At 40.0% G+C, this 21,878-nt stretch overlaps 2 protein-coding genes across 3 annotated transcripts in view; one reads left to right on the forward strand and one right to left on the reverse strand.

The window, feature by feature from the left end:
- The first annotated feature begins 1,638 nt into the window (after positions 1 to 1,638).
- LOC143863573 (Ankyrin repeat family protein) lies at positions 1,639 to 8,991 on the forward strand. The gene is made up of 3 exons (XM_077374283.1): positions 1,639 to 2,076; positions 6,259 to 6,671; positions 7,913 to 8,991. Exons 1-3 carry the CDS (start codon positions 1,770 to 1,772, stop codon positions 8,780 to 8,782), a joined length of 1,590 nt encoding a protein of 529 aa, XP_077230398.1. The 5' UTR covers positions 1,639 to 1,769; the 3' UTR covers positions 8,783 to 8,991.
- Positions 8,992 to 11,329: 2,338 nt separating this feature from the next.
- The window catches only part of LOC143863590 (protein VAC14 homolog), a 34,744-nt gene continuing 24,195 nt past the window's right edge, over positions 11,330 to 21,878 (reverse strand). For both annotated transcript variants that reach the window (XM_077374304.1, XM_077374303.1), the window contains 7 exons: positions 18,230 to 18,345; positions 18,004 to 18,124; positions 17,740 to 17,901; positions 17,524 to 17,652; positions 17,170 to 17,238; positions 12,361 to 12,645; positions 11,330 to 11,987 (listed from right to left, as the gene is read on the reverse strand). In XM_077374304.1, the coding sequence (XP_077230419.1) occupies positions 11,898 to 11,987; positions 12,361 to 12,645; positions 17,170 to 17,238; positions 17,524 to 17,652; positions 17,740 to 17,901; positions 18,004 to 18,124; positions 18,230 to 18,345 (972 nt within the window). In that variant the 3' untranslated portion in view covers positions 11,330 to 11,897. The remainder of the gene's footprint in view (positions 11,988 to 12,360; positions 12,646 to 17,169; positions 17,239 to 17,523; positions 17,653 to 17,739; positions 17,902 to 18,003; positions 18,125 to 18,229; positions 18,346 to 21,878) is intronic.

The raw sequence follows: 21,878 nt of genomic DNA on the forward strand, positions 1-21,878 counted from the left end.
GCTCAGGGCGGGACAGGGCTGACAGGGCCAAACTTGCACCCCTAATGGAAATGCATAATTACAAGAAAGTCACTTTTATGCTCGTTAAATAATTTGAAAGACTACTGTTCGGCCATGTAAATGGCATTGAGACCATCTTGATTGGATGATTCTAGGCACTTGATCCATCAATCCTCATTCGATTCAACAAAGAAAAGCCGAGTTGTTGATATTTGAAATCCTTTTTCTTATGAAGTGAGCAGCTATTACTCCTTTTTTTGTGAATTGACGTCAAAAAGCGTTAAAGTCTGACACTTTTTTGACGTTTTTTTACCCCTTTCGATGTCAATTCACGTTCAAGTTCAAGGGGGTGCGAATCATCCTACAAGGGGTGCGAATTTATCATCTCCCTAAGTTAAAACTCTTGTTTTAGTACAATTCTCGGTAAATATATCAATTCCCAATACACCTTGTCTTTATTTCAAAATTTTTATATGTTGTCACATTCCCAATGGGCCACTAAGTTGGAGCCACCATAGCCATAGGAGTCTTAAATCAAGGGACCCACCTCTCGTACCTTACCCTAGCCCTAACCTTTTGAGGCTCCCCAAACACATGGCACATTGGTAATTATTGCCGGTGGTGGGCCAGAGTGAATGGAGATCCAAGTGCTTCATTGAATCATTATGCCTTACAACTGCCAATGGCCAACACGAAGAAAGTCACTTTTATCATCAATGGCAAAAGGATAATTTTTTAGACCTACATTGGCATAAGGTGCATGTATGGAAAATCTAGACCGTTGATCTTGATCTAGGACTTAAGATAATCTCATCACGGTGTAATCAACGACATGTAGCCAAAGTTATAGTTTTCGATTAAGATCAACGGATGTGATCAAAAGTCGTCAATTATGGTGGGCCCAAAATATCAAAAGATAAAGGCCGGGCTGCGCCTTCTGGAGTAAACCGTAAACTTGAGGCTTTGAAGTCAATGAGCAGGACGTTGCCAAGAAGAAAATCAAAAGAATTGGTCCCACCATTTAAAATTCGAAATTACTAAAATCTCCCCAATCTTCAATGAATTATCGAAAAGGGTCATGCCTCTTAATTTCTGTGCGTATTGACCAATTAATAAACTTCAGACTGTGTGTGACTGTTGACGAAGAGTTGAATGATTATCAGCACTACTGTATTATGATGAGGGCACTCTCACTTTATTAAAAGTACGGTATGACCTGCACCATAGGATGATCCAAACCGTCCATTAGATGGGCAGCCCTCAAAAATCATTTCCATAGGTTGATCCTAACCCTCCAATTTGAATGTTAGAGAATTGATCCTAACCCCCATAGATCGGACGGCTAGGATCAACCTATGGAAATGATTTTTGGGGCACAACCTATTTAGGCTGTGGCTCATCTAATGGACGGTTTGGATCATCCTATGGTGGGGGCCATACCTTACTTTTAATAAAGTGAGGAGTGCCCTCATCAAAATAAGGTAGTGCTGATAACATTTGCCTTGAATTATTGGGTAAGCATAAAAACAAAACAGGGTTATTAGACGAAAAACTAAGGGCAATACCGTCATTTTAAAATGCAATCGACGGATTTTCTATTTGACGTAGTCCTCATATCTAAAGTAAAGCTATCAGTCAAATCTCACTAAAAATGAAATGATGACTGAAAGTAGAAACCCTAAACCTAGTTTACTCTCTGCTTCAAGGCGCAAGATAGAAGAAAGGCAAAACAAAACCCTAACCCTAACCCTAACTCTCTCTCTCTCTCTATGGATCCACGGCCTCTCCGACTCCTTTCTCACCAGACCTTCTTCTCCGCCGTCCGATCAGGTGATCTCGCCGCTGTTAAGAGCATCCTTGAAGGATCTAAGGAAGAAAGCGAAGACCGATCTTCTCTCTCTTCTTTGATGTCTTTGCAGAACGATGCAGGAGAGACTGCGATCTATGTGGCTGCCGATAACAATTTGGAGGAGGTATTTAGCTACTTGATCAAGTTCTGTGATCTTGAGATTGTGGAAATCAAGTCGAATCTCGGAATCAATGCGTTACAGGCCGCCGCGAAGCGTGGGAATTCCGGTGAGATTTTTCAGCTCATCCGATGCACAAATCCTTAATTTCTTTGAAATTTCAATCCCTAACTTGTTTTCGCCTTTATTAGTTACTGGTTGATGATTTATGATGCAATAGATAAAATCTCCATTCATCTGAGATTTGATGTGTAAGATTTTGTTTGATTTATTGAAGTTTAGAGAATTAGGGTTATAGTTCAAAAAATTTCAGCTCCTCTGATGAGGAAATCCTTAATTTCTTTGAAATTTCAATCCCTAAGTTGTTTTCCCCTTTATCAGTTACTGGTTGATGATTTACGATGCAATAGATAAAATCTCCATTCCTCTGTGATTTGATTTGTAAGATTTGGTTTGATTTATTGAAGTTTAGAGAATTAGGGTTCTAGTTACCATTCAAAAAAAAAAAAAAAATTAGGGTTCTAGTTCAAAATTTTCAGCTTCTCTGATGAGGAAATCCTTGATTTCTTTGAAATTTTATCCAAAATTTGTTTCTGCTTTGAGAGTAGTATAGATTGGTTGCAGATTTACAATGCAATAGATAAAATCTCATAATGATAGAGATTGCATCCCTGATCTAAGGAATCGAAAATTCTTTCATTTTCGCTTTTATTAGTAATTTTTTTTTGAAATGGAACTTTTATTAGTAATTATTGGTTTTAGATTTACAATGCAGCAGCTAACATCTCCATTCCTGTGCTATTTGATGTGTGAATTTCAGTTTGGTTTGTTGAAGTTTAGAGAATTAGGGTTCTAGTTCAAATTTTATTAGAAAAGTCTGTTTGAGACGAGAACTGGAATAGTATCTATTATATAAGTATTGATTGATTTTTCAATATGATAAAGATTGCATCCCTAGTCTAAGGAATCGAAAAGTCTGTCTATATTTCTTTGTATTGTTTGTTTCAGAAATTTGATTTTGAAACTTGGGAATGATTTTTGTGTTTTGTAGCCTTCGACACTCATTGATTTCATCTCGCTACAAAAATTTCGGGATACTAGTCAATTTCCAACAGTAATGATGATAGACTTGTCAAATTTTCTAAGGTAATGAGTCTAAGTAGAAATTTGAAACATGTACAAGTTAGAGTAGAGCTACAGCCATAATCATGTTCAACTGTGCGATTGTAAGGAAATGTCAAGAAACATGCTACATGTATCATTAGCAAGAGCTCCTCTAATCGAGTGAACATGGTCTGCATGGAGTGCTCTATTTCTCTTACATTAGCTGATAGTTAGTCTGGACACCAGAGTCCTTGTCTTACAATTTGCTGGTGTATATATGCTTTTTTTTGGTTACATTCAGCATTGGTTCTTCTGTTGTTCTTTGAGAGAGCTTGGGCATTTTCTCTTTAGGACCATTTGAGGGGGCAGTCTGTCTGATTTCTTCTTTTGTTGTCTCAAACGTCAATAAAAGGGTTAAGCTTGGAGGTTTGAGTAGGAATATTTTTCTCGTACAAGGAAGAACATATCTAATTTTCCTCATTTTCTTCAGTTCTATCATGGTTCCACATGAACCTAAGATTTTTACAAGTGGACGGGGCAGCAAACCCAGCAACATTCTTCTAAGGTTCTCACATAGGCAACCGCCTATTTGTTTCTTCATTGACTCAAAACCTATATAGGGACCTTTTTTTTAATGGTAACCTTTATAGGGATCTTAAGCCATTCAGTCAAGCATTATTTGATTTCTCAGCTCTAATCTTGCTATATAGTCTTTTCATTGTTACCAAATGTTGAACAATATGCAAGTGGCTAATGGATTCTTTGACCCACCACCCAAAAGCTTGTTTAAGATAGATCAACCCTTGTGACAGAATGAAACCAAATTATCACGTATTTAGGCTGAAGCTCTTGCACCTGGGTGAGGGATCAAGTTGTGTTAGCCCAAGGTTTCTGCCTTGGTAACTTTCTCAAGTCACGTTTTGACGACTCCAAACTCAATATGATCTTTAATAATATTTATGATACTACTTGCAATGCATTTAAGAATGTTTGTTTTAGGTTAATTTCAAGCAAGCAAGGCACGGACCAAATTGGAAATCATTGGAGCCAAAAGTGACGCTTGGACAAAGGCACTGATTGATTTGAAGATCAAATGGGCCAAAGGAAGGAGATGAAGAGAAGATTTGAAGACTTGGAGAAGATCAAATTGAAGACTCGAGTGAAGATTTGAAGTGTCCAAGTCTTAGTTAGAGTTATGAACTAGTCCATCAATAGTATTTGTGGTTAATGATGCCATTAAAAAAAAAAAGTATTTGTGGTTAATGACACCAGGGCTTATCTAAAATAAGGATAATTGATTTTTGGAGGCTTCAAAACATTTTGAAATTATTTTTAACAGAAAGTAGACTCTCTTAGATTTCTGGAATGCACAAGAACGTCGAAATCCAATAAGAAACAAGGGAGATATGAATTTTTGAAGTTAACTAAGCAAAACAGAAAAATCCAGAATCCTTGCACGGAACTCTGTCCACAGAGCTCTGTCTGGCTGATCAGTCCAAAAAAGGACCTCTGCGGAAGCCTTCGTTCTAGTCATTGGAAGCCCATAACGGCCAAACCTCTATAAGAGGGGTTCTATGGTTCCCAAACTAATATGCAACACTCATTGGCTATCTTTGACCGTTATGCAATGTGTTTAACACCCTTGTGCCATTATTTGTTAGATCATTTGAGGGATTAGGCTAGGATTTCGGTTGTATATCATTTTGAGAGATTGTTTGAGCTTCAATTGTGTACCATCCTTGTGAGTGGATTGCTTTGGTTTTTCTTTTAATGTAATTGGTGGAGAGGCACTGTATTAACCTCTAGAAGACGAAGCTTGGGGATAAAGCTTCGGGACTTGGTGGAGAGGCACCGGATCAACCTCGGCAAACTTGTGGATAAAACTTGGATTGTAAACAGTTTGGTCTTCACCCGTACGAAGACCAGGATAGTGAAGCCATGGAAGGAGACATCTCGTGCGAGTGGATATAGGCCGGGATTTGGTCGAATCACTATAAATTTGGCGCACTTCTTCTTAGTCCATCTCTTTACTTTTATTTGTGTGCATTTAATTTTATCTTCATAGTACTCAAGTTCTAAATTTGTTTGAAGTTTTAATTGAATCATTTTTTTAATGGTTTAATTGAATTATTTCTAAGAGAACAAAAGTTTTTAAATCCCAATTCTCATCCCCTCTCTTGGGCTGCCTTACCTAGGGCCAACATTCTATCAAGTTGCTCGACATGGTTCATTTATTAAATATGTACTCCGTTTAGGGTATTTCACTCAACAAATATGTTGGTTGAGTAGGAACACCCTGCTTCTTTGCGGATGACGTCTAAATATCTAGATTTTAGAAGATGTAATGCATCTTAACAGAAATTTGGATTTTACTTAATAAAAGGAGTGAGTGGGGCAAATTTACAGTTGGTGGTTTGGAGGGGACTTGAGCACGAGTAGGTAGGGGGAGAAGGTTATTGGCCTGATTTGGGGACCCAGGGTATTAGGTCCCAAATCCTTAATTTTCTAAGATATAATGGAGGTGTCCTTGGATGTAAAATGCTAAAGCAAACTTCTTAAAAGCCAAAACCATTGTTAGAATCTATAAAGTTGCATTTTCAAAAAAGAAAAAAAGACAGAAAGAAAAAGAATCTATAAAGTTAAGTTAAGTTTTTTTTTTTACCATTCAAAAAAAAGAAGAAGGTAAGTTTTCATTTTTGGGTCATTTACCGGTTTGAAAGTGTCTAGCAAGTTTGGAATCATTCCCCCTTTCGTTTATTTTTTATTTTTCTTTTCTGTAAATCAAGTCTTTAATGTGTCTCAGATCACCTCTTACCTGTACTGAACCAAGTTGAATAATATTCATGTTCTTGTGTACATATTTTAAGTTGCTTTAGTCATAAGTCATAACATCCTACAGGAAATATGATAACAGGGCAGGGCTGAGCCATTGTCCTAGTGTGATGACCCCAAGTGTGCAATGTTAGTGTCCAGGATTCAATCCTTGCATTCATAAGAAAATATTTAAAATTAAAATAATTTCATAGCTAGATTCTTTCAGGACTGCCATTGGCCCGGAGAGGCATTTGCCAGCTCTTACAATGAATTTCTTAAAGCTTAATACAGCTACTTTAATTGCCGTGCTAATGTTTTCAAAATAACTTTATAGGATGCGTCATGTGAACTGCTGATCAATATTTACATGCAGGTATTGTGAAAGAACTTTTGAGGCTCTGGCCCACACTTTCTAAGTCGTGTGATGACAAATCAAACACTAGTGCCCTTTATTCAGCTGCTATCCAGGATCATTTGGATGTAGTTAATGCCATATTAGACGCAGATGAAAGTGCAGCAAGGATAGTAAGAAAAAATGGGAAAACCGCACTTCACGTAGTTGCTAGAAATGATAACCATCGAATGGTAAAAGCACTTTTAGACAGAGATCCTGAAATGGTTTCCATCAAAGATAAGAAGGGCCAGACAGCACTTCATATGGCTGTAAAAGGTAAGAATCCAGATGTAGTAGAGGAGTTATTACTTACTGATCTTTCCATACTCAATGCACGAGACAAGAAAGGAAACACAGCTTTGCATATGGCCACAAGAAAATGGCGTTCACAGGTATTTTTTTTCTATTGCTAGATGTCAAAGTTAGTTGACATTGCATGTTTCTACGGAAATTTCATTTATTTATTTGCATGCTCTTGTTTGTTCCCTTATTATTTCTTTTTAACTATCTCTATAACTAAACCTGTGGAGTGAAAATTGGAAGTGGGAAGCAATTTATCTCATTCATTTTCTGAGTTTTTTTGGGGGGTCTTTTACTTATCTAAATTCTAATATTTGAATGTTCCATGCAAATGGAATAATTGAATTCTAGATTGTGGTATCACAAGTCTGAAACACTTAAATATGGCTCATCTGCCATGACTAATAGGCATTGAATTTGAGATCTAAGACCGAGAGGTATTTATGTTTTTAACCAGCTAACTGATTAAGTGGCCATTTAGGCCATTTTTAGATTGCAAGAAAACCATTTCTAACGGAAACAGTTTTCCCATGATTTTTTTTTTCTTTCCACAATTTAGAGGTGAATAATATGATCATGGTTAATTTAGAGGGATATAATGAGAAATTGGAAGCCCCTCTAAATAAAAATTAAATAGGGTTGGTTCAAGTTAACTTTATTGGTGTGTAAAAAAAAGTTGGACATTTTTTATATTTTTTTCCTTTCGTTTCTTTTCCAAAAAATTCCTGCAATCCAAACCAGGCCTCAGTGTAAAGTTGGGACATGCATGCTTTATTCGCATCTTTTTTGAATGGCCATGCTTTATTCACTTATTAGTGTAGCAATACTCTCCTCTTTTCAACATTTTAGGCAACTTTGTAAGACCAGAGCTGTTTTATTTTTTAACCAGCTAACTGATTCAGTGGCCATTTAGTGTGGAGTTATGACATTCATGATTTATTCACATATTCGTGTAGCAATAGTCTTTCTTTTCAATATTTTCTTTGTAGTTTGTGAGAATTTTTACTTATTTACCCAAGGCCTAAAAAATCTCAAATCAACTTGATCAAATACTTGGTTGAGTATCAACTGGACATTTCGAGCACCAATTGAGTCAAGTTACAGCTTAGTTTTGAGTGTTAAACCTTGGTTTTCTTACATCCAATATCTTTTGTTTGTTGATCATTTACTTCATTAGTTACTTGTAAGAATAGCTGTTGTGGAAATAAATAGGGTTCATAATCTGCGTCTGTGCCGACTTTTATTTTGATTTTTTTTTTCGAATTTTTGTGATGCCATTTACTATTTTATTCTTATTGTATCAGAGGTTACTAAATCTATTCTTTTCTTTCAGATGGTAATACTTCTGTTAAGCTATAAATCTGTTGAAGTCAACGCTGTGAATAATCAGAATCAAACGGCAATGGATTTGGCAGAAAAAATCCCATATGGAGACTCTGCATTCGAAATTAAGGAAGCTCTAGAAGAAGCTGGTGCTATGAATGCCAGAAATGTGGGTCGAGCAGATGAATCAATGGAGCTAACAAGAACCGTGAGCGATATAAAGCACGAGGTCCGAACCCAAGTCCTACAGAACGAAAAGACCAACAAACGGGTAACAGGGATCGCCAAAGACCTACGGAAATTACACAGAGAAGCCGTTCAAAATACCACCAACTCAGTAACTGTTGTGGCCGTTTTGATCGCCTCGGTTGCTTTCATGGCTATATTCAATTTACCAGGTCAATATGTTCAAGATAAAAGAGATTCCGGCAAAGCCTATATAGCCGATAAGATGGGGTTTCGTGTGTTTTGCCTCTTGAATGCCACTGCATTGTTTATATCCCTTGCTGTTGTTGTGGTTCAGATCACTTTGGTTGCGTGGGACACCAATGCTCAGAAACAAGTGGTTTCAGTTGTGAATAAGCTCTTGTGGACCGCGTGTCTTTGTATTTGTGGGGCCTTTCTTTCATTGGCTTTTGTGGTTGTGGGACATCAGGCCTCATGGATGGCAATTACGATCACGGCCGTTGGTGGGCCCATCATGGTTGGGACCATGGCTTGCATGTGTTACTTTGTTTTTCGGCAATATTTCAAGCTAGGTGATGATTCTCAGAGACGTATTAGAAGGACGAATGGTAGCAAATCTTTTTCATGGGCATATTCTGGATTTTCAGATCCTGATGATTATAACTCTGACCATGAGAAGATATATGCTCTGTAATTATATAGTAACAAATATAAAGCATGCAAAAGGCTGGTTGTAGCTATTGTAAATATAATGAGTCTTTGGTTTGAGCCAGTAATAATAGGTGGGTTTGTTGTTCCTATTTGAGAGTTCTTAATCATTAGGACAATGGTTAAGAATTGGAATTCAATGTAGCTTTATGTATATGCAAGTAATGTGCAATAAAAAAAATGTAGTTTGAACTATTGCCTCTTTCAGACTTACTTTCCCTGATTCTAGGTCTCAAAGAACGTCAACTGCATTCATATTGGACCCTTTTTTTTTCTTTAGTTGCAGGGATATTGTGCCCAATGCTTCTATACTTGAATCTCTTATTTTTAGCAACCTATGATCTATATTTTTTTATTGGATTATGGATTGTGAATAGGGTAGACGAGCTTTAATTCGTTTTACAAAGGCTTTCTACAATTCAAGCTAGTCTAGCATTTCAGCAGCTATATTAGTTTCTGTTGCTCTAAACTGAACTGTTTAATCTCAGACTCGACGGATTCCATAGAAAAGATTTATTGCAGAACATATATGGAGGGTAATATTTTATGAAATTGTCGGTTTTTCCTCCAGAGATGGTAATAATCTGATTGTGTTGTAATCCATTTTCCATTTGAACTAAATGATCGGAGGATCAGGATGGATTTACAGAGTGAAGCATGGGATCAGCAAAGACCCAGTTGCACTTTCTTTTATGTGATCACAGGGATCATATTTCTAGATTTAGATTGCTTTTTATTTGCATTTTGGTCTTTGATTTTTTAAATAACCAATTTTTTCCGTCTTCCAAATTTGCAGACACTTTCAAATCCTTTTAATCGCCCCCCCGGGAGCTTCCAGCATGGAACTGGGATGGTTCTAGCACAGAACAAGCTGCAACAATGACTGAAATCTTCATCTCGGCCCTTTAAGTGAATTTTTATTACCTCTCAAAAAAAGAAAAAAAAAAATAACAATGATAGTGAAATCTTACTCTCTTAATCACACAGTTATCTTCTCTTGTTATCAAGGAACTCAGATAAGTATGTTTCCAATACTGCTGCTTTTGAATTTGTAGCAGCCCTCAAACTACTTTTACCAATCCATTCTGCCGGAGGAAAGAATATCCTTGTAAGGTAAATGCATCTTTACTTTTTCTCATAATGAGTTGCATTCAGTTCATTAGGAAACAATTCAGTTCTAACAACCAATATAATGTGACAGGTGATATCTGATCCATATTCTCCAAATGGAACTCCAATTCCAACATGAGAGCTGAGACAAGTAGAAAGAATGCCATGTATTTCTCTCAAGCAAGAATGCTTACTACACTTGAAGGTTTCAGAGATTTGGAGGTGCTTTGAAAATAGGAGGCCTCATGCTCTTGATTTTGTCATTTGAAAATCATCCAACAACCTAGGACCCTTCTAGAAGCTTCTAGGATCTCTATACATGTCTCTACTAAGATACTACAAGAATCTTTTATAAACTCCTACAGTCTCGATGAATATTTGGAATGTTGCCCACTCTTTAGGCATTTTCTTGAGCCTCTGTTAGGCCTATAATAGACGTTTGTGTGTGTGTGTGTGTGAAATGGAGACCTATACATGCAGCTGATAAGATCATCAGTAATCCCCGAGGTGTAGAAGGTTTTTTTATAGGTCCATTTCTTTTAACGTAAAAATGGATGTTAAATTAATTTTCAAAAAAAAATAAAAATAAGGGATGTTAAATTTGTTTTACATTGTAAAAATGAACATAAAACAAATTTTACATCGAAAGAAACGGAGCTTAATTAACATTTTTTACCAACTTCATAAAATATTAAGGTTTAAAAGTAGGAAATGAGAGTAAACAAAATCCTTTCTAAAGAATGTATTAAAAATAATACTTAAATCTTAACTTATTAGGCAGTATGTAATGTTTTTTAGCTAAGCTAGAATTGAACCTCAACCGCGTAGTTGAAGAACAAAGCCTTGACCAATTGAGCTGGGGACGAAATCCAATAATATGTAGCTCTTAATGACTAATTAGAAGATATTTTATGGATTATAGATTTATTGAAAAAAATCCCTTTGTTTAAAGGGATGCGGCATGCATTAGTCATGGGCGGTTGTGGGCTCTCTAAGGCCTGATGGGTCTTTTGGGCCGGCCTGAAGATAGACCCTCTGGTGGGATTCTTGGCCAGCGATGCGGCTTAATGGGTGAACGGCAAAATCATCAGTGCAATGGTGCCTATTTTTAATCTCTTCTTATTATAATCACATCAGTAGTAAATAATAGAGATTATTGATAACGTAAGCTGTTAATAATGTAAATTACATAAGCCCAAAATTTTCCATCTCGTCACCCTTCTTCTCTGTCTAGATATTACCAAGCGTCACCTCGATAAGATATTCCTTTCACTCTTTTACTATGTTGTTTATGGAATCTGGTTCTTTTCAAGTTATACTTGATGGTAAAACCTGGCATGAGAATTTCATCACTCAGAGTTTCATAAAAAGTTCTTAAAAATGTGAATGAAAGATCCCACTGAATCAAAACTTGGTCTATGAATCTTAGAAATAGTAAGAATTTTGATCTCAATAAGATTTGAATTGATTCCGTTTCATTGATTTGTTTCATTAACAAGAAAGCGCAATATCACCCTTTAACAGATATACCTTGGGCTACAAACAGCGCGGAAAGTTGGAAACAGTATGCAAAGAAAATTTCAAAGATTACAATATTACAATGTAAACCTTATCTGAATGCTTTAGTGAGATTGTAGGAACAGCTGAACAACAATACAACCAAACTGAATCCCCTCATCCAAATTCCCCTTTTGCCCATATGGTTTCCAGGAAAAAATACGAAAACCACATGAGCAGACCTTGATTGTGAAAGAAAAGAATAGCCCAGCAATTGCTCAAGCTTATCTAATTCAACTCCAATTCCCACGATCCTAAACCTCCAGAATTCAAAACCAACCAACCAATATGAAATACAATTTTACAGTCACTGAATCTCTTCCTTTGTGCACGAAAACATCATATTCGCACCCCCTTTGGAGATGCTGTGATCAGTGTGATTTGGGGCCCAACTAAGAGCCAAGAATATGCAAACAAGGTCAATGTCTTGATTGTCACGGGCTTCCCCGTGACGATGTTGAAGAGGAACAGCTAATGTCTGGCACAGTTGAAGGCCAACGGGGTCCTTCTGACCTTTGCGCCTCCTGCACATTAACATGTCAACCCCTCCACTTTCATTAAAGTCCCAAACAAGCATTTACGGCCATGAAGAAATTATTACATCAGAAATATCAGATGTTTAGACAAGCAAGTGAAGGAAACAACCAGGATTTAGATGGATGAATCTGTGAAAAAAAAGAGCCCATGGATCAATAAAAAGTGGAATTTGTGATTGTGGGGGTTATTGAGTAATTGGAGACATTGGCCGCAACACACAATGTTAATCATAAACTATGGAATTTGTGGTTGGGAATATTATAGAGTGATTGAAGATATTGGCAACACAAAAAACATTAAAACATAAACTATGAACATAAAATATGATTGGCTGGTGACTAACAGAGAAATTTAGTAAACCTGTGAGAAGTTTGATGATGTAGAGCTACGGGTCTGCAACAATGACTCTGATTTTGAATGCATTCGGTGTTGGCGCTGCATCTGCTCAAACTGTTGCAGTCTCAACGCAAAGTTGATGCCATTCTGCGCTTTCCCCCGAACCCGACTCCCGTCTCCATCCTCAGTGATGGGTACAATCTGTGAGTATGGGTTCTCTGAAGATGTTTGTCTTAATTGCTCACCGTTGAAAGTATACGAAGGTACGGTTTTCAAACGTGTTTGTAATATCATGAAGGCTTCACTTCGCTGCATAATGAACACATCAAATAAGAACATATGTAAAATAAGGGGCATAATGGAACAAATGTAAACAAGAATGACGACCAGTGTTTCAGGTAGTTCATCTTCCCTCTACTGTACAGTGATCGTAAGCATACATCAGTGGGACCCAATGTGGGAAGAGCCCCAGCCTTAAAAAGTCACACCAAATAGACAGCCCTAACTGTCCGATCAGTAGGGTGACGGTTCAAGCTAAAAATAGCCAAGGTTAAGAATCAAGTATTCTATTCAACGAGCAACAATCAATTGATCATACTTTTTCTGTTAGAAGTAGATGTATTAGCCTTAAGGGCATAGTAGTATTTTTGTATTTTCTCCTTTCATATAAATACATTAGTGAGGGGGAGCTCCCACTCACAACTCTTTTCCCCTATCTTCTTCTTCTCCACTCTTCAACATGGTATCAGAGCCATAGGGTTACCCTAGGGACCCATTGAGGACCACCATCCTCCTCCCCTCCCTTCAACCCCAAAATCCTAACCTAAACCTAAACCCCTCAAACCCTAACCTAACCTAACCTAAACCTTAAAATCCTAAACTCCCCTCTTCTACCTCCAGCCACCACCTCCCTCTTCTACTTCCAGCCACCATCTCCTTCTTCTTTTTTTGGAGATCACGTCCTTTGTCTCTGCCGATGTTACATTCCTCGAGTCAGAGTCTTATTTGGTCACTCCTCATGCGGATCGTCACGCCGTTCTTGATTTGGATATATCTCTTCCTCGTGTCGTCCTCCCATATCCTACTCCTTCATTGCAGGTCCCTGAGCTCACCCCTCTGTGTGAGCCCCCTTCATCCTTACAGGACCCTGTGATTAACCCTCCAGTTACTCGGAAGACCTATCAGTGCCGGCCGAAGTTTGGAGCCCATCCTCAGCCTGCGCCATCTCTCACTCAGCAGGAGATCACGTCCTCCTCCTCTCAGGTACATATTCTTCCCTCTCCTACAGTTACTCCTGATTCTCTCATTGCTTCTCGTACTCGCTCTCACAATACTGCTCATCACATTTCATCTGTTATTTCTTGTGACTCTCTCACCCCTATGTTTCAAGGTTTTGTGTCTTCCTTGTCGTTTGTTTCTTTGCCGTAGTCCTTGCCAGCTGCTCTTGATCATCAGGGTTGGCGTGCGGCTATGGATCTTGAGATGGAGGCCCATCAGGCCAATCATAAATGGAATTTGGTTCCCCTTCCTCCTGGGGCTCGGCCAGTGGGATGCCGCTGGGTTTATGTAGTGAAACACTTACCTGACAGCACGGCTGAGCGCCTTAAGGCGCGGTTGGTTGCCAAAGGTTATACACAGACTTTTGGAGTTGATTATAAAGAGACCTTCTCTCCTGTTGCCAAGATCCCCGCAGTTCGGGTTCTTATTTCTCTTGCCGTCAACCAAAGGTGGCATCTACACCAGTTAGATGTCAAGAATGTCTTTTACATGGTGAGCTTACTGATGAGGTGTATATGGAGCAACTTCCTAGGTATGTTGCTTAGGGGGAAATGTCATCCTCAGTATGTCGGTTGAGGAGATCTATATATGGCCTCAAGCAGTCCCCTAGAGCTTGGTTTGGACGGTTTAGTGATGTTATCATGCGCTTTGGCATGAAGCAATGTGCTGTGGATCACTCCGTCTTCAGTTATCACTCCGTCTTCAGTTATCACTCCGCTGCTGGTTGTGCGCTATTGATAGTATATGTTGATGACATTATCATTACAAGCAGTGATTCAGTGGGGATACAAAAGCTGAAGACCTTCTTGCAGAAAGAATTTTCAACCAAAGACCTGGGTCGTCTTAGGTATTTTCTTGGCATTGAGGTTGCCTATTCTACTAGAGGCATCTCCCTTTCACAGAGGAAATATGTGCTGGACCTTCTTGAGGAGACATGTCATCTTGGAGTGAAACCTGCTTCCTTTCCCATGGACCCAAATGGGAAACTTCTTCCAGAAGAAGGAGATTTATTAGAGGACCCTAGCAGATACAAGAGACTGGTGGGCAAGCTCATATATCTCACAGTCACTCGTCCAGATATATCATTTGTTGTTGTTGTTGTCAGCCAACATATGAGCTCTCCACGTATTTCACACTGGGCAGCGATGATTTAGATTCTTCGCTACTTGAAAGGAGCGCCAGGTAAAGGTCTCCTATTCAAGAAGCAAGGGCTTATCAAGGTGGAAGGCTTCTGTGATGCAGATTGGGTAGGATCCCCTCGAGATAGGAGATCCACCACTGGATATTGTACCTTTGTGGGAGACAATTAGTACCATGGAGGAGTAAGAAACAAGACATAGTTTCCAAGTCCAGTGTCGAAGCAGAGTATCGAGCCATGTCTTATACCATTGGTGAGCTTATTTGGTTACGTTCTCTACTATCAGAGATTGGTTTTCCTTCATCCTCTCCAGCTCGGCTTTATTGTGATAATAAAGCTGCGAGTTATATAGCCACCAATCCTGTCTTTCATGAGAGAACCAAGCACGTAGATGTTGACTGTCACTTCATTCGCCAGAGAATACATAGAGGCAAGATTCATGTTTCCTTCACTCGATCCATGGACCAGCTTGCAGATGTGTTCACTAAGCCCTTAAGTAATGCTAAATTGAATGACAATTGTAACAAGCTTGGAATGTATAATATATACATTCCAGCTTGAGGGGGAGTGTTAGAAGTAGGTGTATTAGCCTTATGGGCATAGTAGTGTTTTTTGTATTTTCTCCTTTCATATAAATACATTAGTGAGGGGGAGCTCCCACTCACAACTCTTTTCTCCTATCTTCTTCTCTTCACTCTTCAACATTTTCAATGGTAAAGAAGTCTATTAATAGATTCATTGATCAGATGGTTAACACTTATTGTTGTCCAATAGGTGGAAGTTCAGCCCATCTACTGTGGAGCCTACTCAATTGGGGCAGACACCTGATGTTATATATATATATATAGCAGACACCTAATGTTATATATATATATATATATATATATATATATATATATGAGGAAAGTGTTTCTACTCGGTCCCCTAGATAAGCTTATCTACTCCTCCCTTTAAAAAAATACAGTGGGCCCACGCTGTTTGGATGATCCAAAGCATTCATTTGATAGGTCTTAACATAGATAGGGTGTGCCCAAAAAATCAGCACCAAAGGGTCATCCTAGCCCTTCGTTTTGTTGGGCACACCGTGTCCCAAATAGACGCATATAAACGTGGACGTTTATATGTGTCCATTCTGGGCACCACAAGGCACTACAAAACGAAGGGCTAGGATGACCCTTTGGTGCTGATTTTTTGGGCACACCCTATCTATGTTAAGACCTATCAAATGAATGCTTTGGATCATCCAAACAGCGTGGGCCCACTGTATTTTTTTAAAGGGAGGAGTAGATAAGCTTATCTAGGGGACCGAGTAGAAACACTTTCCTCATATATATATATATATATATATATATATATATATATATATATATATATATATATAGAGGAAAGTGTTGGTGAGCTTAAGCTCACCAAACTTATGGTGAGCTAGCTTGCCCAATCACATGGGTCCCATATTTTGGGGAGTGATCCAAACCATTCATTTGCAAGGCCTTATCATAGATAGGGGGTGTACCAAAAATCAGCTCCATAGGATCATCCTAACCCCTCCATTTGTGATGCCTTTTGGCTTGACCTATATATATATATATATATATATGGGCGAGGGGGGAGTGAGTATGAGCGACCCCTCATATAAGCTTATATAAGGTGACGAGCTAGAAACACGGTGGGCCCACATTTTTGGGGTGATCGAAACCATTCATTTGATAGGCCCTGACATAGATAGGGTGTGCCCAAAAAATCAGCTCCATAGGACCATCCCAACCCTTCGAACTGTGGAGGATCATCACATTTATATTAGCCATGGTTTCCATGGACATGGTGGTCAAGTGAGCAACCAACACAGTCCTCAACAAGAATTGTGCTAACCAACACGATCCACTTAAATATAAAGAAACATTGTTAATACACACAATATATTAGATGTGGGTTACTAATATCTGCACTCCCTTATTTTCATAATAGCATTCACTTTATTTTACACTTCTAATTGGTTGCTCATAGGGAATTATAGCAGTCTCAATAACTAGTTAGAGAAGTGTAAAATAGAGTGAGGTATACACAAACATATACACAAAAGACAAACCATTGCAAGCTGGTCACTGACACAGTCATGCTGACTGAAGTAATTTCCCATGATACATGTGCTACACATTTTGGCTGTAAAGACTGTTGATCTGATGGGAATCCACCAGGCAACAGTGGGACCATGGTCCCACAGAACAAATCCCATTTGCTAGATCAGGGCCTATGGAATATGATCAAGGCCTACAGACAATCAACGGTTAAAATTTTCTTGGTACAACTCTAAAAAATGTTTCTTTATCATCAACCTTGATCGAGGAGCTAAGATTTCCAATCACAGTGGGACTGGCAGAAATATAGATGGAGATATACAAGCAACTTTCCAAACATACCTGGGGCAACAACATCAGAAGACCATACAATGACTTCAGCAACCATGTATACTTTCCCGGTTCAAGAAGCTACAATATCCACAACCACAAATTAGATAATCAAAACCAATTTTGTTTATAAAAATGGACAGGAGAGCGCAATTTTTCTTTCTAGCTCAACATACAGTGACAAAGTTATCTACTAAATACAGAGACGGAGTAATCTACTAACTGATTGGAACTTATAATGAAGTCTAACTTGTTAAAGCAAGTTCCCTAGATGGAAGCAAGTCCAAATCATGAGTTTTAAAAGTACATATGAACCAGCTTAGAATCATTCAAAAAAAAAGAAAAGAACCAGCTTAGCATATGCACCTGCAATCTTAGGTAAGCAAAGATAGGAGTCTCCAGCAAGTGGATCAACTTGTCCAGCTGGACGAAGAATTTCACATTCATGTCTTCCTCCTCCAGTGATTGAATCACATAACTTACATGTTGGTATTCCTTTCAGGAAAAATAGTAGAAATCATATAAATGAATTAAAATTAAATTCATGCAATATGCCATACATGGCAATGACAATACACCCACCTGAGCTAGTAAACAAAGACTTATCGTAGCAATTGGTGAATGGCACCAAGAAGCATACAGAGAAACAAATAAGTTTTCTCCAGTGGCATTCAACAATGATTTTTTTATAAGTAGTCGTAGCTCGGCTAATTCGGATGAAGTAAGTAAAATCAAATTAAGAACCTGGAACATAAAAAGAACATGTCAAAGGTCAATACGAAACATGTTTCCACTTCAATGGAGATGTATATATTATATTTTATACATCATATAAACAATAAAAACCTGAACCATCATGGATGCAAAATCAAGTTCTGCTTCTCCCTCTAGGATTGTGGACAGCTCCCGGTAAACCCTTTCAGCATCTAAAAGAACACATAGTCGACGAATAATCAAAACACCACGCCTAAACAAAACAAAAAGGAATCTGTCACTGAAAGTTCCAAGCAGCACATTTTTAATTTCTAAACTGGAAAGAAATATTGCTCAAGTTTTCAATAAAAAAACCCACTTCTCAAGAAGCGAGGGCTCAGTCCGGAAGTTGTGCACAAGAAAAACAACAAGATGGCGGAAGTTTGGTTCCTCTCTCGCTATGCATGCATGGAGATTTAGCACCAACACCACCACCTGCAAACACATCACAAGCGACAACATTTTTTGATCAGCATACAAATTTGGCCTCATGTATAAAATACTGAGTTTTTAAAAAGCTGGATCTGTTGTTAAAGCCACTAGAAGCAGGACATTTTTGTCACAAAGCCAACCAGAAAAATAAAAATAGATATGGAACATTTGATTTGATATAGTAAAAATTCATGGTAGCCCTATGAATAATGATAAGCAAGATGCAATACCAAAAGGATAGAGGGACAAAGAAGAGAGAACTATTCGTATCTGGCTCATCTCAAGCATTGACGCCGCACGCATACTAAAAGAAGAGATATGAAGGACTCATTTAACTATCTTTGAATTGGGCCAGCTGAACATTGCAGCCAACATAGTTCAGTTTAGGCAGTATAAGTTTATACCTCTTTGTTAGAAGTTGGTGTAAGTTGGTGTATTAGCCTTAAGGGCATAGTAGTCGTTTTGTATGTTTCTCATCTATAAATACAATAGTGAGGGGGAGCTCCCACTCGTAACTTCTTCTTCCATCTTCTTCTTCTTTCCACACTTCAACATGGTATCAGAGCCCTAGGGACCCTTGAGGACCACCACCTCTCACCTCCCTCCTTCCATTCAAACCCCCCTCACTAAAACCCTAACCCTAACTTCCTCCCACCCACGCCCCACCACTTCCACCCCCTACCTGCATCTTCCAGCCCCTCCCAGACCTCCCGTACGCTAGAGGACCACCTCCTCTCACCCTTCCAGTCCCTCCCAGACCTCCCGTACCAACCCCCCCCCCCCCCCCCCCCCCAACTCCCTGCACTATTTTTCCCCGTCCCAGCCCACCGTAAACCACCCCCACTCTCCCCGCACCTCCCAGCCCCACCGTACACCAGCCCCACCTCTCCCCGCACCTTCCAACCCCACCGTAAACCCACCCCACCTCTCCCCGCACCTCCTAACCCTCCCTCGCTTCCCGTAACCCATTTCCAGACCCCTCCCAGCCCCTTAGCAGCCTCCTCCTTCCTATTTCCTTCAGTTCCTAAGCTTCCCTTATGGGTTAAATCCATTCTTGGGTATTCATCTTCTTCTACGCGGCTCTGATTCTTCTTATGCGACTTTCCATGTCTTTGTCTTCTTCTTTATCTCATCGGTGCCGCATTCTCTCTCTTGGGCTCGTCGCGTAGTTCTCTATCTTTCTTGCCATAGTTGTTTGTGGGGTTCTCTTCTCGTCTCTATTTATGGATTCTCCCGTCATCGAGGATCCCTCTCTTGGACAGGCCTCTACTGGTCCTACTCTCCCCCCTCCTATGGCTTCTCCCTCTACTCATTCTTCCTCGAGGGATGGTTCATTCCCTCCGATGACTACTGCTCCGTTAGATGGGTCCAATTATGTCAATTGGAAAGTCGTTGTCGAAACCTACCTTATTGCTCGCCGCAGGATCTATGTCATCCATCGGCCTCCTCCTCCCTCCACTGATTCCTCCTATGAGAAGTGGGAGGAGGACGATGCTCTTGTCCGCACTCTCTTATGGAAGAGCATGACCTCTCAGATTTCTGGCACCATGATGCATCTTCCGACCGCCAAGCATATTTGGGATGAGACTGCAGTTGTCTTCTCTGGGGTTGGCGATCTTGCTCATATTTGTTCCACCTATTCCCAGTGGATGCATCTCAGGCATGGTGACGCCCCTCTTTCTGGGTACTACAGCCAGTTTGTCTCTCACTGTCAGCAGTTGGATGTTCTCATTCCTCTCACCACAGACTTAGCTATTGCAGCCCATCAGCGGGATCAGCTCCGTGTTGCTCACTTTCTTAAGACGTTGGATCCTGAGTTCCTCCCTCTCCGGCAGCAGATCTTTGGCTCTAGAACTATGCCCTCCCTCCAGGAGGTCTATTTACGAGCTCAGCAATGTCTCGTTGGTACTTCTTTGCCTCCTTCTTTTGATGGCTCCGCGATGGCAACTAATAGCGCTGGTGACCGTGGTTTCCGAGGAGTGGCACCCTCAGGCACGGTCGTGGACGTGAATTTGGCCGTGGTGGCCGTGGCTCTGGTCGAGAGTTCGCTGGTGGACGGGTCGTAGTGGTCGTCCTCGTCCTTACTGTTCTCACTGCAGTCTGGAGGGACACAGTCTCGAGACATGCTATGTTTGTTTGCCGTCTGCTCCGCATTTTGGCCGCTCAGCACATCTCTCTGCCACAGACCCATCTGACTCAATGCCTTCTTAATTGTCAGAGCAGGATCATGCCACGTCTCCTGATGGTTTCTTTCTTTCCAGGGCTGACTACGATGAGTTCCAGCGCCTCAGGCTGACCAGTCACCCTCCGAGTGCTGGCTTTGCTCAGCCAAGTAGCTCTCCTGCTTCTCTTCTCACTCATTCGAGCTCCTGGATCATTGATTCTGGAGCCCCGAATCATACTACAGGTATCTCATCATCCCTTCGCTCTTTCTGTCCTCTCTCCTCTCAGTTTATTACCCTTGCTGATGGGAGTATTACTCCCATCTCTGGTATTGGTACTACCTCTCCCTGTCCTGGTATTACCCTATCCTCTGTGCTATGTGTTCCTAAATCCCCTTTTAGCTTTCTTTCAGTTACTCAGATTACTAATTATTTCAATTGCTGTCTCATTTTATTCGTCTTATTGTTTATTTCAGGATCTTTCGACTGGGAAGATGATTGGCTTGGGTAGAGTGGTGGATGGACTCTATCATTTGAACCGTGGCCCTTCTCCCGCCCTTTTGGACAGTTCTGTCGACTCCTATCAGTGGCACTGCCGTCTTGGTCATCCCTGTCTTGACCGTCTACGCCGCACTCCTATTATGTCTTCTCTTGTTCAGTCTTTTACTTGCGAGGCCTGTGAACTTGGAAAACACCACCGTGCGTCATTTCCATCTAAGCTTGTTAGTAGGGCCTCGCACCCTTTTGATGTAGTGCACTCTGATGTATGGGGGGTCCCCTTGAGGACTACCTCTATTTTTGGCTTATAGATATTTTGTTGTCTTTATTGATGATTTTTCTCGCATGACTTGGGTTTACTTGCTTCGAGATCGATCTGAGGTTTTCTCTATTTTTTGCACTTTCCATGCCGAGGTTACAAATCAGTTCAGTTGTACTCTAAAATGCTTGCCCACAGATAACGCTAAGGAATATTTCTCCAAATCCAATAGTTTTCAGGATTTTCTTTCCACTCGTGGTATTGTCCACCAATCTTCCTATGCTCACACCTCCCAACAGAATGGTGTAGAGAAACAGAAGCTGCGATCTTTACTTGATGGGGCCCGTACACTTCTTATTCAGATGCGGGTTCCCAAATCTTATTGGGGTGATGCTATCCTCACTGCATGCCACCTCGCCAACATGCTTCCTTCTTCGGTCATGGATGGCTCTTCTCCCTTTGCTATATTGCATCCTCATCATGATCCTTTCCCTATCACCCCTAGGATTTTTGGTTGTGTGTTTTGTTCACAAACTTGGTCCAGGCTTAGATAAGCTGGATCCTCAGGCTGAGCGATGCCATCTTTCTTGGGTACTCTCGAACTCAGAAAGGTTATC

This window comes from Tasmannia lanceolata, unplaced genomic scaffold (genome assembly GCF_043159265.1).
Source record: "Tasmannia lanceolata isolate RefF3 unplaced genomic scaffold, GAP_Taslan_0.1 ptg000044l, whole genome shotgun sequence".
Classification (NCBI taxonomy): Eukaryota; Viridiplantae; Streptophyta; class Magnoliopsida; order Canellales; family Winteraceae; genus Tasmannia; species Tasmannia lanceolata.

Excerpts from the sequence above, each read along its gene's own strand:
- LOC143863573 (XM_077374283.1), top strand. The coding sequence starts at position 1,770 with ATGGATCCACGGCCTCTCCGACTCCTTTCTCACCAGACCTTCTTCTCC. Across the intron at positions 2,077-6,258 it reads CGCGAAGCGTGGGAATTCCG|GTATTGTGAAAGAACTTTTG; the intron begins GTGAGATTTTTC and ends ATTTACATGCAG. Across the intron at positions 6,672-7,912 it reads CAAGAAAATGGCGTTCACAG|ATGGTAATACTTCTGTTAAG; the intron begins GTATTTTTTTTC and ends CTTTTCTTTCAG.